This window comes from Aptenodytes forsteri, unplaced genomic scaffold, assembly GCF_000699145.1.
Source record: "Aptenodytes forsteri isolate BGI_AS27 unplaced genomic scaffold, ASM69914v1 Scaffold119, whole genome shotgun sequence".
Lineage (NCBI taxonomy): Eukaryota > Metazoa > Chordata > Aves > Sphenisciformes > Spheniscidae > Aptenodytes > Aptenodytes forsteri.
In genome coordinates, this window is record NW_008796165.1 from 7,822,553 (window position 1) to 7,840,996 (window position 18,444).

At 38.9% G+C, this 18,444-nt stretch overlaps 1 protein-coding gene across 2 annotated transcripts in view; it reads left to right on the plus strand.

The window, feature by feature from the left end:
• Positions 1-17,575, plus strand: part of ELAVL4 (ELAV like RNA binding protein 4) — a 67,123-nt gene extending 49,548 nt beyond the window's left edge. For both annotated transcript variants that reach the window (XM_009287342.1, XM_009287344.1), the window contains exons 4-7: positions 7,525-7,678; positions 8,069-8,294; positions 9,686-9,724; positions 14,093-17,575. In XM_009287342.1, coding sequence (XP_009285617.1) covers positions 7,525-7,678; positions 8,069-8,294; positions 9,686-9,724; positions 14,093-14,420 — 747 coding nt within the window. In that variant the 3' untranslated portion in view covers positions 14,421-17,575. The remainder of the gene's footprint in view (positions 1-7,524; positions 7,679-8,068; positions 8,295-9,685; positions 9,725-14,092) is intronic.
• Positions 17,576-18,444: the final 869 nt, after the last annotated feature.

The window sequence follows — 18,444 nt, forward strand, 5'->3', positions numbered from 1 at the left end:
GGGGGGCATATTTGCACTCATTTTTTGACCCCACAAGGCTTAATTCCTGTTTAAAAAAAAAAAAGATATTTTCTGCATGTGTCCCCAAATCCTGTCCTTTTCACTTCTGTAACATTTTCATGGCAGTTTAATTTTCTCTCTCTCCTGATGCCTTGCAAACCAGCCATGCAGTCACAGGAGGAACTGGTTTTATGGCAGGATCAGCAAAACAGCTAGGCACAGTCTGCTCTCAGATGTGCAGACTAAAATAACTGAAGATATGTTCTTTTTATTTCATTGTTACAATAAATAATCCCTTTTTGCTGTAGCAGCTAAAATATTTATGTGCATTTTATTTAAGTCAGTGATGCCCTTTCAAGTCAAAGTCGAGAGGTGACTATTTACAGAATATCTGTTTGGGGAAAGCATTGAAGGAAGTGTTATGTGTTTGGTAATAGGTTATACACGTTATGTTCCTCAGCTGATCATAGTGCATATTTTATTTACACCATTTCATAGCATCATCATCATCCTGTGAGGGAGAAGGTCTTCACTTTATTTTTACAGCTAAAGCTTGACATAATTCTACAAAAAGCTTAGAATGAGGGAGGATACAGAGCGTGTTGAAATAAATATATATTCCAGAAATTGAATCTATTTTTAGAAATGAAATTTGCCCATCCATAAAAGCATATGAAAGGTCACTGCTGCTGTTGAAGATTGCCTGGCAATTCAGTTGCATCAAATATCAGAAAGAAAATAAGATGTGTGATGCATGGGGTACAGATTGTTTAAACTGTGCTGCTTTGCCCTGGAAAAAAGGACAGCATCTGAAAGGATGTGAAGGAAGTGTTTTATAATTTACATGGCGATTCAGGTGACCTGGCTTCATGTTGGGGGATGCTGGAACAAGGGCGGAACAGAGTTTTGAAAGGAAGTTTTTGAAATCTAAAAAGAGCCAGTGATCCCCTGAAGCGCAGTCTTGTGTCCCACTCTCCTTCCTTTTCTCTGTCACCTGAGAAATAGGTTTGTTTCTCTTTTCCCTCGCAGGAGCAGGTAGCATGCTGTGACACTGCTGGAGCAAAGGCGAAGTCTCCAGTGAGGGGAGAAGGAATCTGGGTTCTCCGAGCCCTTAAAGCCTTCTAGTTCTTAAATCCATCAAATCTTCAGATGATGAAATACTAAACAGATAGGATCATTCCTCTGTGGTCAGAGCCTTTCTCTAATTATTTTAATTTTCAGTTAAATTAACAAGTAACATGGAATGTAGCTACTGCTATTTTGACACTTCCTATTGTTAGTTCAAAATGTTTATTTCTGCTTTACTCTCCTGGTTTGATTAATAGGACTGGATGATCCTAGTTTAAAATACAGCAAATAGGGCTGCGGGAGAAAGTAATCTGTTTTCTGGAAATAAAATAGTAACATTACTGCTCAAAGATCTTGCTATTTATCTTGGTTTCTCTGGTGTTTTTCGAAATGCCAGATATTTCTACAAAATTCAGGCTCTAAATCTGTCCATGTTAATTCTTGTAATTGTCTGCAAAACTACAAACCATCCTGTCACTGCAGGGTAACCAAATAACAGCAACCTCAGACTTCTCCATCCTACAAAGTCATTTGTCAAAAAGATTGCCTTTGAGTTGTGCTCAGCAGGTGAAGGGGGCGCAGGAAGCACAAGGCAGGGGAGGAGGAAGGCTGTGGCAGCAAGTATGGGGAGGAGAGCTGCATCCTCTGCACCCTGTCCCAAACCGCTTGGGAGGTATGTGGGGGAGTTAAACCCAACAATTTGAGTTGCAGTCAGAAAGTGCTGGCTTGCTGATAGTTATGGCAGCAGAGCTCTGGTGTTGAGTGCCCTTGGTGCAATACTCTGCCAAAAACCCTGCGTCTTCCACTCGTATTCTCCCATAGCATCCCTGGGGGCTACCTGCCACTGAGCTGGCCAGCCACCACCTGCAGCTGCTTCTCCCAGTGAAGAAATGAGATGATGTGCAAGGCCGGGTGGTAAGGGGAGGGTGTATGGAGAGATCTGGGGATACTCTGATTTGTGGGGGAGCTGGGGAAAACAAAATAGAGGAAGGCACAGAGAGGGCTTAAGCGTTTTGTGAGGGAGAACAGATGAAGGGTCTGGGGGGGTGGAAGATACTGGGAGGATCTGAGCATGTTGGACTATGGTGCAGAGGGGGTTGCGTTTTTAAGCTTCCCATGCATGCAGTTGCGTTGGGCTCCCCATATGTATAGGGACACAGCGTGTGCTGCACCCGTGTGCTCTGCCAGCTCACCAGCTGCCTTCAGATGTGCTCGGCTGCGTTTCCCCCTGAGCTCCAGCAAAGCTTTGTAGAGGTTAGAGGTGTAAAAGAGCATGTGCTCCTCTCCTTCCCTGAAAATTCAGATTACAGGCATTTGCAAGCTGCAGATTTGGGATGTAGCTCTGTAGTTCCTTTTAAAATTAAGGTAATTGCTTGTTCTGTTTTGTGCTAGCTCAGAGTTAGTCATAAGAGGGGTCATCTGCTGTGACTGCTGCACCCTGGGACAAAGGCTTGGACAAGAAACTTTTAAAGATGCCACAGATCTGGAAAGCCTCAACTAAGTTTATTTCGGTTTTGCTCTCTAGGAGCCTCTGTCTGCATAACCTTTTGGACTTTGTAGTGCTTATTAACAAACCCTTCTCCAGCCTTTGTGCCTGTAGTGATGCTGTGGCTCGAAGGACCCTTCAGTGCTGTGTTTGAAGGTTCAGATTTGGCTCTGCTGCTTTCAGCAGGCACCAGAGAGTCTTTACCTGTAAGTTTTGCGCATCTTCTCTTAATCGAGATTTCTCTTTTAACTGCTTCAGTTTTGCCAATGAATCCGTTTCATTCCACAGAGCTGGAGCAATTATTTCTCTTAGCCCTGCTCTTGATACAGCCGGAGTACTTCTAGGTTATTATCTATGGATGTCTTTTCCTGAAATGATGGGACAGACCATTGTATCTTACCTGCAATCATAATTAATCCCAGTAAAATGGCATTGAATTGCTCAACAGTAAAGTGCATCGTCACTCCCCTCCATCCCCCAACCAAGGGCTTGGAGAAGAGAAAGGACAAAGCAGTGCAAGCGGTGAATGTGAAAATATTCTAGATTTTGGTCTGCAGCCTCCAGACCAGAGGGTTTCTGTGTGCGATTGTTCTGACAAAGCATGTAGCTTTCACAGGAGGGTTTCTTAAATCTGTGTTTTTGCACAAAATTAGGGCATGGGCAAGGGCCTGGAAGTGCCTATGGGGAAACATCTCTTCTGGCTATAGCCCATTAACATCCTCTGGTGTTAAGCAGATTTTACTTCTGGCTTTGTATGTGCATGAAACAAGTGAGACTGTGCTTATTTACACGTGAAGCTCTCTGAGTGGTCATGTATGCACTTGCAGTGCGTACCAGTGGAATAAGAGGCAGCAGGTGAAGGAAGGGTTGTCCCCGTTTTACACGTTTGGACCTCAAGCAGAAAAAAGTGAAGTGACTCACCCCAAGAGTCATGCAAGAAATCCTACATCTTGGAGCGTGTCATGCAAAGAGACAAAGCAAAGTCTTTCAAAGTTAAGGTCACCAAGAAGGTTAGTATTTTTGAATGTTACACACGCTTTTTTGAAAGCTGCCCAGGGAGTCACTTAACACTGACTGCACCTTACCTGCTCGTGGCTGGAGAGATGTCCCAGGGATTGCAGGTACAATTGGTGGGGTGGTTCAGTGGCCTGTGGATGCCTTTGCTGCCACGCAGTGCACTCTGATTAAAGGCTCCTGACTAGTCTTGTGTTCCCCAGGTGAGTAAAACTAGATGCAGAGCAAGACATAAATCTCCTTGGAGAAGCTTTGTTTTTGAAAGACATGAGCTGCTAGGTTGCTTGTCAGCAGATGTTTTGATTGGGGCAGGGTGGCTCTGCTGGCTCAGCACATCGTTTCAGGGAAGGACAATGCTGTTCCTCTTTGGAGCAGATGGGAGTTGAGAGATTATTCTGACTTACTCCACAAAAAAATTAATTTTGGGAGGAGTCTTCTGGAAATGGACTTAATGTTTGAGAAGTCCAGGATTAGCATATGAGCCGAAGGCATCTCTTCGGATGAGCAGCAGTGAAGTGGTTAAGTGTTGGTGTTTAAATGGTTGCTGTTACATGTCCAGTGCCTTGCCTCTGTAAGACAAATGGGATGCGTTCATGCCTCTGGGTGCCTTTGCTGTGGGCTCTGACTTGGAAAGACCAGACCGCTTCAATTTATGTTCAGAAGAGTTTTGAGGTTAGAAATTTTTCATAAAGTTTTCTATGTGGGAAAAGGGGTAGGAAATCAATAGGGAAGGTAATTACATTAACTTGGAGATATTTTCTGTGCTCCTTAACAAAAATGTGCATTACCATGGAAGATATGAAATGCTGGACCTTAGGACTCTGCAATAGTGTTTGGAGACAGTGGTGCAGACTCTTGAGATGGCTGTTTATACTAAAGAGAAGCCCTTACACAGGCTAATGTTCAATGTTAGATTAGAAATAGCCTAGCAAATGTTTTTCACAGTTAGTACATATATATATTTATAGAAACTAACATCGGAGGCCAGCAAGCCATAAAATGAATTGTACAGTATTTTATTATCTTCCTTGCAAATTTGACCGAAGAACTCCTAAATGATCTTATGCAGTGAAATATAACACCATCATTCGACTTCCAACTGTCATATAAATGGACAAACATTATAATGCTGAGAAATGCCTGGGTCAAACAGTAGCTTGGCATACTCCAGTTCATTTATTTTGAATTTCTTGTGGTGGCTAGGATTTCCGTATTCTTTTCTTTTTCAACACACTATTTCATTACAAGGTGCTAACACTGCCATGAGCAAAAAAAATTATTCTTAAGCGTGAATATAATGCAGCATCCTCACCCAGTGCTTTGCAGTTTTCAGTGATAAAATGGGAGCTGGTTTTGGCTCCCATTTTAACTTTCACAGCACCAAAGAGCTTCTGGTCTGGTGGAGGGTCAGGGTGGGCGTTTTCTTCCTTCGATAGCTAATACATGGGAAGACATCCTGCCCTCAGTACTAACTGAATAATAGCTTGAAAGCAGGACGGCATGGTCTAACCAATTAATTTGTCATTGGCTGACCTGAGAGGGAAGACGAAAAAGATTCAAAAGCAAATAAATAATTGACATTACTAGCCTTGAGTCCATTCAGCTTGCAACCTTTTCTCCTTGATACTAAAGGTGGCTGAGTTGCTTTTGGCAGCTTATTTCTTTGGCCCAGGCTCCCCTGCAGCCTGAATGTTTAATTGCAGGAGGAAATAAAAATTAGACCTGAGTAGTGATAGGTGTTTACATGTGCTGTAAGTAGATGGATTTGTGAGTGTGTGCAGTCTCTCCTTCCACTGCATGTCTGCATGGCCCACAAGAGCAGAGCATTTTCTGTATGTAGAAGTATGTGTATATATAAAGTGTCAGGTACTCAGTGCTCTGAGTAGTGGTGTTTTTTGCATATCCCAATACTTTTCATCTTCTCTGTAATGTGGCATTTGGTTAATGAATGTGCCAGAGTGAGAAAACCCAAAGGAAACCCCTGGCTGTTTTCCCAGGAACTGTATTAATTTTGCAGCTCTCAGTTTTGAGGAATAGGTAAGGTCCCTACCCCCACTCCAGAGAGGCTCTTAAGTGTTTTTTAAACTGTTACTCCTAAAGTAGGTTAAACTGTAGGTGTCTGAACCCTTGCAGTACCCTCTCAAGGGTAAGGCATTTGCAGAGCGTGGAGGGGGAGTCTGCTTTTCCGAATGCCCTGGCACGGGGTATAGATGAGAAGCCACTGATATGAGACCAGCAAACCAAGCATGGTCAAAACAGTGATTTTCGGCATGGTATCTGTAGGTGAAAGCATAGTGCAGTTATCCCTGTTTTCCCCAAGCACCTGGCTTGATCTTAGTTACATAAAAGCCAAGTAGTGTTGTGTGTGTTTTCTGGTCCTAGAGCATCAGAGGGGTGTTTGGGACCAGCGATTAAGTGACTTAAATGCTGCACCTCATCAGGAGCTCATGGGCTGTGAGGTCCAAAATTGCTGAGGCACAAAATAGTTTCCACCCCAATATACTTCTCCCTTTCAGCACTGATATCAGCACTTGAAGGTTTCTCTGCTCGTTATGTCTGCTTGTGCCTTTGTGCTGTGCCTGAGCTTGCCTCAGTTGATACAAATGTTTTATCTAACCTCTTTTTCACATTTCTTTCTCTAAATTTTTCCACGTCCTCTCTCTAGCCTTCTCTGTAAATGTTAGATTTAAAAGGTTATGTACAAACATGTAAGTTTTAAAGAAGTTGCCAAAAACCTTAAAATCTAGAATCTTTAGATTTTGTCTGCTATTATGCAGGGAAGATTGTGGAAGCAAATATTAGTCATTCACATAATTTTCTGTGTTGAGTCAACATCTATTTTTAGGTGTGGAGCACATAGACAACTCTTTGACACAACACATAAAGACATTCATTTGACATCATTTGTGTTTGGGCTAAGGCTTGGGAAGAGGGGAAGACAATTGCTGAAAGCATTGTATTCATGATGAGACCTCCCCATTTCCTTCCAAGACACGTTTTAAGACAATGTAGGAACGTACTGATCTGTTTATGTTTAAATAAATCAAGATGAAGTGCATAATATTCAGGTTTGGATCCAATGCTATTTCAGATGTGCTGCAAAGTAATTCTTCATGATCTGTGCTGAATACTTGCCATTGCTTTATCCAGGAAGTATTTTTGTTATGTTAAATGCGTGTATCCTAAATGTATATATTTTAAAAATGCAGAAGGCTTTTTATGCACATATTATAATCTGATTCATAGGTAGAAGAGCAGTTGAGAGACTTGATTTAATAATTTTCCAACAGCAAACATGCAGTGCCGCAGCTAGATTTTCTTGTTTGCTTGGTCACAATATTTTTATGGTCTGGTTCTGGGCTTACAGTGCAAGGGAACTTCTTGTGATAAATTGCAGATATGACAATGAGTGTCAGTATACAGTTCCCCGAGCAGATGTTCATTTAGTCTAATTTCACCAGTACTTTACTGTTCATCCAGAACAGATCTTGCCAGCTCAGGATGAAAACAACAAAGAGATAGCATGAAAGATCACTCTGCAAATAACCTGATCTGTTTCAGACACTTGGGGGAGGGGGTGGAATAAAACATACTGGAACTTTAGAGTGCTACGTATGTGCTAAGGTTATTACAGGTTGGATACAGTAAATCATCCATACACCCACAATCCATAGGGGTAAACTTACAAAGCCGTGCGTAGGAAGCTGCACATTAATCTACCTCTGAACAATAGTTTTTATGCCTGCACTTAAAGAACCCTTGCATTTGTTTTTAAGGTCTCTCTAGCTCTTCCTTTTGTTCTTCCAGCCTTTCCCGGCTTTGTTAGTTTTGCAGAACAGGCAGCACCTGAACTTGAGGGTTATTGCTTGTGAAAGAACAGAAAATAATCTGTCCGTTTAAAATGCAAAGGGTGGCTCTAGCTTACTAATACCCCTTTCCTTTTCTTTGATCCATAGGTGTCATATGCCCGTCCAAGTTCAGCATCGATCAGAGATGCAAACTTGTATGTCAGCGGCCTTCCGAAAACAATGACCCAGAAAGAATTAGAGCAGTTATTCTCACAATATGGGCGCATCATCACCTCACGGATTCTGGTTGATCAAGTCACAGGTTAAAAGAAAACTTTTCTTGATATATGCATGTTTTTCTAGAAATGGCAAAATTGTAAATGCATGCTGGCAGTTGAGTTTTAAGACAATACGACTTTTAGTGTAAAATGTAGTACCTGGTTCTTTGTAAGTGTAACTGGAGGCATAACTGCTGCCTCTTTCATGAGGGATCCCAAAATGCAGAATGTTGTTTACTTAAAATCGTTATATTAAAAAAGGTAGGGGCTGATTTTGGAGAACACAGCTGGGGAAGGGCATTTTTCTTTATAGGACTTCCTTTAATTTGCAAGCTGTGTATTCTGTGAAGTCAAAAAGAACATTCGGTTTGTTCGTTACATAGATGAGGCCGTTCCTACAAATATTCATCTGTTCACATGTTTTTACTTCCCAGGGGTTTCTCGAGGTGTGGGATTTATCCGTTTTGATAAGAGAATAGAGGCAGAAGAAGCCATAAAGGGACTAAATGGCCAGAAGCCTAGTGGTGCTACAGAACCAATTACTGTGAAGTTTGCCAATAACCCCAGCCAGAAAACAAGCCAGGCACTCCTTTCACAGCTGTATCAGTCTCCCAACAGACGCTACCCTGGACCACTTCACCACCAGGCTCAGAGATTCAGGTAATTACCTGGAAAAGAACTGAAGTTCCACCAGCGACAACAATGTGGGGCAGGTGCTGTGCAGGAAAATATGCTTTAGTTGCGTAGGCTGACCTGATTTTCTTTGTAAAATTAAATATTCTTTCCTGGAGAATGAGGAGGAAAATCTGCTGACAGCAGTAGTCATGTTGTATTTACTAAAACAGCTGAAGTACTGTACAATCAGATCTCATGAAGTCTCATAGAAAAAGGGAGGACAGAATAGAGTTACACTGATAATCAAATGAGCAGTGACTATCCTGTTCTTTCTCTTTTTTTAATGCTTTTATTTTCTGCTACGTTATTACAGTTTTGATGCAGCTTAGACTTTGATGTTAATGACAGTGGATCGGTAGCAGGAAAAAGGCTGAGTCTGTTCCAGTCAGCAGCAGTATCATTAAATTTATTAGCCTGAGATATCTGCTTTTAGTATAAAGAGACCTTGTATTAGTCTTTGGTGTGATTCTTCAGATACTTTCGGGGATGTTTTTATGCTTTGCATTCTGAATATACTGTTTCCATCTGATACGTAAGCCAGGGTTAGCAATACATGATGTTCTCATTACTTTTATATTTGATAATAATTTTCAGGCAACCTAGCATTCAAATAAAAAGTCTGCCTTCAAAAAAAGAAAACTTGGGCATACTCGCATAACTGAGTTACAACTGGCTTTAGAGAATTATTCAAAAGTAATTGTAGTTTTTCCGTGATGAAAAGTGCTAATGAATTACAGATCACTTAAAGTCAGCCATTGGATACATTAAACTTACACTTGTTTTTCTGTGGCACGCAGCTGTGTCCATTGAGGTTATCACTGAATCATTCCATGGATAGAAGGACTTTAGTGTGCTCCCATGGAAAGCAGATGATTATATTCTGCAAAAATTGGTGGTCATTTAGATTGACCGTGGAGGATTAATACTAAATATATGTAATACAATGGGGAGAATGTATTATGTTAAGACAGTTAGAATCAAGAATTTTTCTAGTTCCAGCAATTTTGGACTGTAACATTTTATTTCCAAGTTAACTGTAAATATAAGGTGAACGGTTGAATTATTTGCAAAAATTTCATACTAATATTGTCTAAAAAAGACAAACCAGAAGTGGATTTTTTTTAAAACCAAACCCTGGAAACAAAGGTTTTCTCTAGGAGTGTAGACAAGTTAAAAATTACTTTAAATGCTGTGGTGGAAATTTAAGCACAACCTCAGACTTAACAAAGCAGGCTGGGAGTTGTTAGGCTCCTTAGATGTGTGGGAAACTTGTTGAACGTTTCTTCTTTGAAAATGGAACGCTATTAATAATAGTTCCATTGAGCGATCTTGCCATCTGTGAGACATTAACCCAAAGACCCTCCTTCTCTTTTCAGGCTGGACAATTTGCTTAATATGGCCTATGGCGTAAAGAGGTAATTAGAATTCCACAGATTGCCAGATGTCCGTGTTGGCACAGATTGGTGCTACAATTTATTTTTTTAATTCACTAACTTTACTTTTTTTTTAATTCCTTCTTTTCTTCCACCAGCATGTCAAATTCTTTTTAAGTTTGGACTTCAGTTGGTTTTGTTACTTTAAAGGCCACACGCAAATTCTGTGGGTTTTTCAACCTTTTTTTATTTACAGGTGGGCTTTTCAAATGGTTTAGGTGCAACAGCTACAAGCATTCAAACTGCAGTTGTCCTGCTAAATGGCACTTTTTCCAGAATCAGAGCTATTAACTTAAGTTTTTAACTAATCTCCGATCTGATAATGGAAGATTTAACAGTTGAAAACAGAACTACACTGCTGTTGTCTAAATCTTACAGTTAAGACCTTGTTTCTACTACATCTGGCTTCACAAGTTTGACTTAAAAAATACAGCTGTGTGCACCTTAATCAGCCCTAAGTTTCTTTTGTTACAGGTTTAATACTTTGAAAATTTTCTCGGTGCTTTAGATTTGTGTTTTGTTTAAAATAGCTCTGTGTTCATGTGTATGTGCACGCATGTGTGAAAGTTCAGCTGATTTGTAAACATTTATGCTGTTTCATGAGTATGTTCAATGTTTGATCTGATAGGTAAAATGAGTTGATGTGGTGTTAGTGTTTCTTCTAATGGCACACACCAATGCAAGTGAACCTTACAGCAAAATAAAGGTGTAGTCTTATTCCTGATGTTACCATAAGATGTCCAGCCATCCCCCACAATTAAGATGAGAAAATACTTCCTAATCTTCTGAAATGGTCTACTCACCACATTTGAAAATTATTTGAGCTTTTTTAAAGCTCACCCTGTAAAATGGTATGGTAAGTATATCTTTACACTAGCTAGTAGTAGACAGTAACATGGGTTTCAACTGCTGCCACAGTAGCTATCATACAAATCGCAAATCTTAAAGACTACTTACACCACCTCTGTTTTGACTATTTTGTATCTTCCCAGAAGCACTACTTCTGGTGTTCATTAGTACATTTGTTACATTCGTGACATCCTTAGTGGTGATGGTGATACGATGAGTCAGAACTTACCACCTGGTTTTATCACACACCGCTTCTCCTGGGTTCTCCAGTCTCATTTGTTTCTTGATACATTGCCAAAAACATGGCAGAACTCTCAGCCTCAAGTGTCTGTTGGGTACAAGTCAGTGTCAGAAGGATGGGTTTGTTCTGGGAGCTTTCCCTGGGTTTGCTGCTGCTTTCCCTGGAATTGGACTGCCGTGTGGTGTGGGACAAACAGGGCTTAGTCCGAACTAGTGAGAGTTTGAATTCTGATTTCCTATGACCTACAGAGGGAAAGGGAGTGTTACCTGTCTTTGGGTTATGCATCTGCTTTCTTAATATTCAGAGTCTGCAATGGTAGTCTTAAATCACAACAGGTTTTTAAGTCATTTTGTAGGCATCTTAAATTAGTTGTCTGCTCCCAGCAGATCTTAAACTTGGACTTGCACTAGCAAACCCTGTATTTACAGGCATAGGGTCACACAAAAAATACTTGTTGATAAAAACTTCGGAAACTGCCTCTGAAACATCCATAGTGTAGTGTTCCTGGGTTTGAGGGTCGGTTCGTTCTCTCCCCATGTTAATTATATGGTACTGATGGAAAATGAGATATGCTGATGTGGAAAAAGGTTTTATTGACACTAATTTCAGATCACTTGCTAGTAGCAAAGCTACTTATGCAATAGGTTATCTTGTATTTGTGTCAATACACTTGCACTGGTTTCTTGGACTTAGAGCAACTCCTGTGCTCGTGGTACCTAAATAGTTGAAAGCTGCATTAGCTCCTAAAGGTTTCCAGGGGAAAGCTGCTCTCCAGTGAACTGTATGAAACTTTAATCCTTTACATCAGTGCAGTATTCCTTAAAAATGCAAAACTTTATAACATACTGTGTGACATGCACAGCTTTGCATTGTACAGATTTTACAATAGCATCACTTACAGTGTAGTGTATACATTAGATGTTGTACTAGATGTTAAATTTAAACATTGCAGAAAAGGTGTGTTTGCTGGCTTACGTGTTTTACTAGCACATTGGCACTTGTCGGCAATGGGCTTAAAGTTCCATCTTCCAGATTTCAAAAGAAGTTGAACAAGCTGTTGGCTTGTACAAGCTCTCGGTCCTGGCCGCCTTATTTACAATTCCACATACTGTGGAAGGGTCAGTATAAATTGGCCTTGTCCAGCCATCTTTGTTTTCAGCAGCTGGGGAAATACCATGGGTTAGAGCCATGCTGAACCATTATGATAGCTACTAGTTAGTTTCAGTATGTGGGAGAGAAATTAAAAGATGTTGAGAGTAGGATTTGCAAAAGTGAAGTTCAGTTGGAAAACTGCCACATATTTTTATTACTGTCTGCAAACCTATATGTATGTCTGACGATCCAATGCTGTGAGCATTTGTGAACCGCTCATTTATAGCATTGCTACACCCCAGTGATGTTCCTCAGCTTACGATGTATGTTCCAAGTGTGTGTTTTTCCTTGAATATACATATAAAGTGCCATCAGGAGTCAACAGAACGGTGAGCAGCCATCAAGCGTGTAGTTTCTCTTACGGTTATTTAATACACACTGCATAATGTTGTGCAGATTGCTAAATGTGTGTGGAAATATTACAAGTGTAAAAGGAGATATTTTGGAGAGCACAAGAGCTCACTCAGCAACACTGAGTCCACCCCTCTAGTCCCGCAGTCATCACTCAAAAAATACTGAGGAATTACTATTCAGTTCTGGTATTAAAACTCATCATATGAAGGTACATGTGAAACTGGATTTTTATTAAGACGTTTCCTCTGTGCAGTTGTTATTTTAAAACATATCCCAAAGTATAGCTTCAGAAAGCATGTCACTTTTTTTTTCAAACTGATGAAAGGAAAATTATGTTGATCCTGAGGGCTGATGCTGCTTAACATCTTCATTAATAACCTGAGTCACAGGCTGTGATGCGCCCTCCTTGCATTAATGGGTGACACTAAACTGGTGAGGGAGCAGGGGCAGTCACCATGCTGTTGGCCGTGGCTGCCACTGAGGAGACCTTGACAAGCTAGAGGAACATGGTGAAATTCAGGAAAGGCAAATGTAGAGTTTAGCCCCTGACTGCTGTCTTCAGCTACCTACGAGGAGCATTAGAAAGAAGATGATGCTGAGGTCATCTTAGAGGTCAGCTGCGAAATGACAAGAGTCAACAGTAACAGGTTGCAGCAGGGGAAATTCAACTGAGTATAAGGGAAAATCATTCACAGTGAGGGTGGTGGAGCCCTGGAGCAGGGGCTCCAGAGGTGGAGTTCCCATCCTTGGAGACTTTCAAAACTTTCTTCTGCAAGGCCATGAGCAGCAGATCTAATTTGAGAAGTTAGCCTTGCTTCGAGCAGGAGGTTGATCAGATGATGTCCATAGATCCTGTCCAGCCTGTGGCTTTAGCTTTCCAATTCAGATGTTTAAGTTAAGAAAACAGGTCCCAAAAGACAACAGGGGGAAAAGTTAGGGTGCTATATTAGATTTCTAGGGCTTGTCTCTCTATGTTGACTATCCAAAGAACCTAAGAGCCTGTCATGGACATGAAGTCTCACAGTATGAAGGTATTAGTTGACATGCTCATTAATTATATTTATGCACTGTTTTACTTACTCTACAGTTGCTGCATAAATCTTCTTTAATATGTGGCCAGCATTAGGACTTTTTTATTAACTGGATTTTTTCCCAGCGTATGTCAGTTAAGGACTGTTAGGAGGAGAATTAAAATCTACCACTTACAGACATCTCTCTAAATCTAATAGTATTTTTAGCTAAAGAGGCTACTGTTATAGCTGTATCCTGACAATGGCATTCGTATTAATCCCTTAAAATAAGTCTTGAAGTTTGTGGTGGGTGGGGTTTTTTTACTGCAAAATAGTAAAAAGTAAAGCATTAGATCTCCATTTGCCCTGAAACTACATTATTTTAGTGATGGGAATAAGTGGTAAATTCCTACAGGCCTCTTTAAATGAACTCATTGATAGCAGCATGTGCGGGCCCTTTTTGACTTAGATTGTCCTTAAGCCTTTCTTTTATTAATGTTTGTCTACATCTAAGTAGGGCTTATCCTTGAAGGGAGATACGTTTATGCCCAGATTTGGTCTGGTTTTAGTACAGCTCCCTTCCACTTAAGTAAGAGTTAGAGGCCAAGTGTGGCTACGTAGGCATCTGCCAGGGATAGGATCAAGAACCTTCATTAACATTGGCTTATTTATTCTAAAGTCTTGGTTCCATGTAGCTTGTGCCAAGAGATATATTTAGAATAGACCCCTCTTTTTACTTGGTAGGTTTTCTCCGATCACAATTGATGGTATGACGAGCCTTGTCGGAATGAATATCCCTGGTCACACTGGGACTGGATGGTGCATCTTCGTCTACAACTTGTCTCCTGACTCGGATGAGAGTGTGCTGTGGCAGTTGTTTGGTCCCTTTGGAGCAGTCAATAATGTCAAGGTGATCCGTGATTTCAACACCAACAAGTGCAAGGGATTTGGCTTTGTCACCATGACCAACTACGACGAAGCTGCCATGGCGATTGCCAGCCTTAATGGATACCGTTTAGGAGACAGAGTATTGCAAGTTTCCTTTAAAACCAATAAAACCCACAAATCCTGAATTTCATATCCTTACTTACTAAAATATATATATATAAATATATATACGAACAAAACAAAACAAAAAAAAACTCTTCAAGGCTTATATTCAACCATGGACTTTATAAGCCAGTGTTGCCTAAGTATTAAAACATTGGATATCCTGTGAGGAACAGGAAAGGATTTTATAATGCTTAGAAAAAAAAACCTTTGATGCATTGAATGTTCTTTCATAGCTGTCGTTGTTGAATATAATATACATAGATAACAATGTGCAGGGATTTTTACCCGGCCAGCTAGTTTTACTACCTTCCTTGAAGGTGGGTCTTTTTAAGATGACCATTCACTCATTTGAAAAAAAATAATAAAACAAAAACAATTTTTACAAACTAATGGGATTAAAAGCGAGAAAAAAGATTTTTGTTTTCTTTTCTTTTTTTCAAAACATTGATTGAATCAGATTGGTAAACCCCCCACATAAATTAAAGAGGAACAATAAAAATTGCAAAAAGAAGAACATAATTTTGCAACTTTTTTTATTTTTCCTTTTTTCTTTTGTATCATGTGAACTAAACAGTCTTCTGTTAGGGAATGGGGTAAAGGGGGATACCTGATGACATAACAATTTAAATAACATTAACAATGTTGCCAAAGAGGTGGTCTCTTTGCTGAAAATGGGTTTCAAGAAAAATCTATTTTTATAAAATATAAAGAATTTTTACAAGAGAATCTGGATTTGAGAAAAAAATATTTTGACTGGCTAATTTAGGGGAAATTGACAACTTTGTCATGTTCATACTGCACTGGTAACTTTTTAGAGATCAAGATGTGTGTTTTAAACTGGATTAGTAGATTGTTTTTTGAAGGATGGGCTACAAACAGATGATCTTCGTATGTTTTCATAGCATGTAATAAAAATATTAAATACAGTACGGGAGAGTGTTCTTCCCAGGCACGCAGTTACCCACAGTCAAAACCCAAAAGCAAGGAGATGAGTTGCAAGACGGTTTTTCTTTAAGTCATCAGTAAGGGATATCAGCAGAACAAAAGTTAAAAAAATTAATTTTTTGATCAAAAACTTCCTTGGTTTGAGCAGTAGGTGCTACAAAATTATTTACATATCTTAGTATCATAGTAAAATGTAATGTGTTTAGAAAAAATACATTTGCTTTAAATTTGTTAAGAATTTTCAAATTCACTTTATAGCCCAAGCTAATATAATTGGGCTGTGTTGGCACATTTGGAACACTGTTTATGTTGCTTGAAACACTTATTTATTTAATTGCCGATGTGATGCATATGGCCAAAATCAAATATAGCTAGTTTGGCTAGTCTACTTATTTGTTTACTTAAACTATGGGAAGAAGCATATTATTGTGTCATTTTGTTGTGTGTGTATGTGTATATATAATATAAATATATATATATATAAAGTTATTTTTTCTTTTTGGTTAATTTTTATAAGTTGTAACACTTTGCTAGTTTTGTTTGTATATGTCTTAAAATGTTTTCTTATGATACTTAAGTGACAGAGGTATCAAGGTAACTTGTGTAGAAATATTGTTTGATATATTGTCATGTTTGTTGTGAATATTTTTTCTTACTGCACAGTAGAAAAGAAAACAACTGGGTCTTTATTTTAATGTAATTCAGATTGGGGAAAACAGAGCTAGAGGAACAAAAGACTGAGGGGGGGGGGTGCTCTGTCCAGTGCACTGATCATTTTAGTATGTTTGTGCTTTGTACGGTTATATATTTAAAACAAAAAAGGGTCATGCTCTTCCCTGAGTACTAGAAACAGTTACTCGCTATGCATAATCTAGTTGATAGTTAAATTTGCTATTGCTTTTCTTGTCTTGTTATATAAAATCTTTTCAATACAAGTTTAGTCTTAATGGTAATAAAACGTTATGGTTATTTATAACTTGTGCTTATTTTGTGCATTTTTTCCATGCTATACCCACTAACTGCATGTAGACTAAGTATTGTTTTTTCACACTGAAGAGGCAAACTTTTGTAGTAGACAAATAACTAAAGCAAAGGCTGCATCATAATTTTATCAGTTTTTTACTTTAACAATGTTAGATTTTAGTTTAAAGGAACACTCATTCAATGTTCAGGGAAACCTTTATACATCATCTGCTATGAATGAGCGCAGTTTGCTGGGAAAGTTTTGATGCATTTGCTAAGCATTAGTGGGGAAGGCATGTCAGAATCTTTTCTCTACGATGTGTTTTACTATCTGAATAATAATAATAATAATTTAAAGAATCTTTCTTAGGACCAGGCAGTTGTATACTTTAGTTATAATGAATGACTTCATGTTAACCTTGCTAGTTTAGATCATTTCTGAGGGAAAGTATTGTAAATGTTTTTTTCATAACCTTGTTGTGTTTGAATTATTTGTACTTTAATTGTCCAGACAATAAATGAAAGTGTGTAGAATGGCTATGGACTTTCCACCTTTTTAACCGTGTTCAGATGTTTTAGTAATCCCAGCCGCACCTCAAATGAGGTAGATGTTAGTCTGATTTCAGAAGCAAGGTCTTCAAGAGAGAAACGTACTAGTCAAACCAGATTGAACATATTCATTATTTGTTTTTCTTTCTGAAGGTTAGAAAGAATCAGCCATTTAATTTAAGATGTTGAACACCAAATATCAAACTGTAACTGTAACTTTATTTATTTGAATGTGGAAGATACCTGAAGGATTTCTACTATATACAGTATTTTTACACAATGAAAATATTAACTCAGTCAATATCAACACTTAACAGAAGTAGCAAGCAAATTTCAGCGTTAATACAGTTTTTAAGCCATCATTTAGTTTGACTTTTCTATGAATATGCTATGAATGTCATGCAATATGAAACAGTGTACATATCTGCTGTACAACAGTATATATGATCACATTCCAAATTTGATTCTTTTCACCATGTGTTATAACTAGAGTTGATACTTCTTTCAGTTGACTTGTTTGAATCCCATTAATACAAATATTCACTTCATGTTTATGTTCTGTAACATTCACTAATTGAGAATATGTACCTTGTAAAACTGCAGCATTGAATTTCGTAACTGAGATTAGGAAAACTATATCAGAGGGCTGGATGGACCGTGTGGTTCTTCAGCTCTTTCACCTATTTAATAAACTCGTGTTTTTGTGAGATTAAGTTACCATGTTGGTTATAATAATTAATTTCAGGCCGCAGAATGAGTTTGTTCTTAAATTTACAGCTTGCTTAATTCATCCTTAAATCAATCTTACCATTCCATAGTGAAATACACAAGTCAGTAATTTGCATGTTTAAAGACTTGGCTCTGAAAAACATTGTCCTCCCATCTATCAATATATATGTATATACACACACTTTTGATTATATACATATATACATACACTTCACAATATAGTGTAACATGCACCAGCCCATTTAAAAAAAAAAAAGCACTTTCCATATAAGAAAGAACCATGGTAAATAGTGTTTTTAATAGTGTAACATGCACCAGCCCATTTAAAAAAAAAAAGCACTTTCCATATAAGAAAGAACCATGGTAAATAGTGTTTTTTTATAACACACACTATCTACATTATAGCATTTGTTTAGGTTCATCGCCTAATTTTTTTCCTGTCCTTTCTTCAGTGTACCTTACACTGTCAGAAAAGGAGTGAGATGAAAGTCACCATACAGTCTAGATGCTCATAAGACAGCACTGGGACTGTACACACTGGCATTTTGCTGTTGACTTCAGAGGCGCCAGTTTTGATCCAGGCTATTTCCCTGCTTCCACTTGAAGTTTGGCTACTGATCTTCTACATCTCATTCATGTAAGGTACCTATTTCTCCATTCGCTTGCATCGGTGAGCTTAGGTGAGCTGTATGAAAGCTCACGTACACCAGTAATACAAGAGAAAGGACTCGGCCAGTTTTAAGGATCTGGTATGTAAAGTTCAGTCTCCCTTTTGAGAGTATCACAAACGTACACGGGCTAAAAGTAGTCGCAGAGTGGCCCTTGGTTCACTGTTCTGATCCTATGTGAGTGTTTTT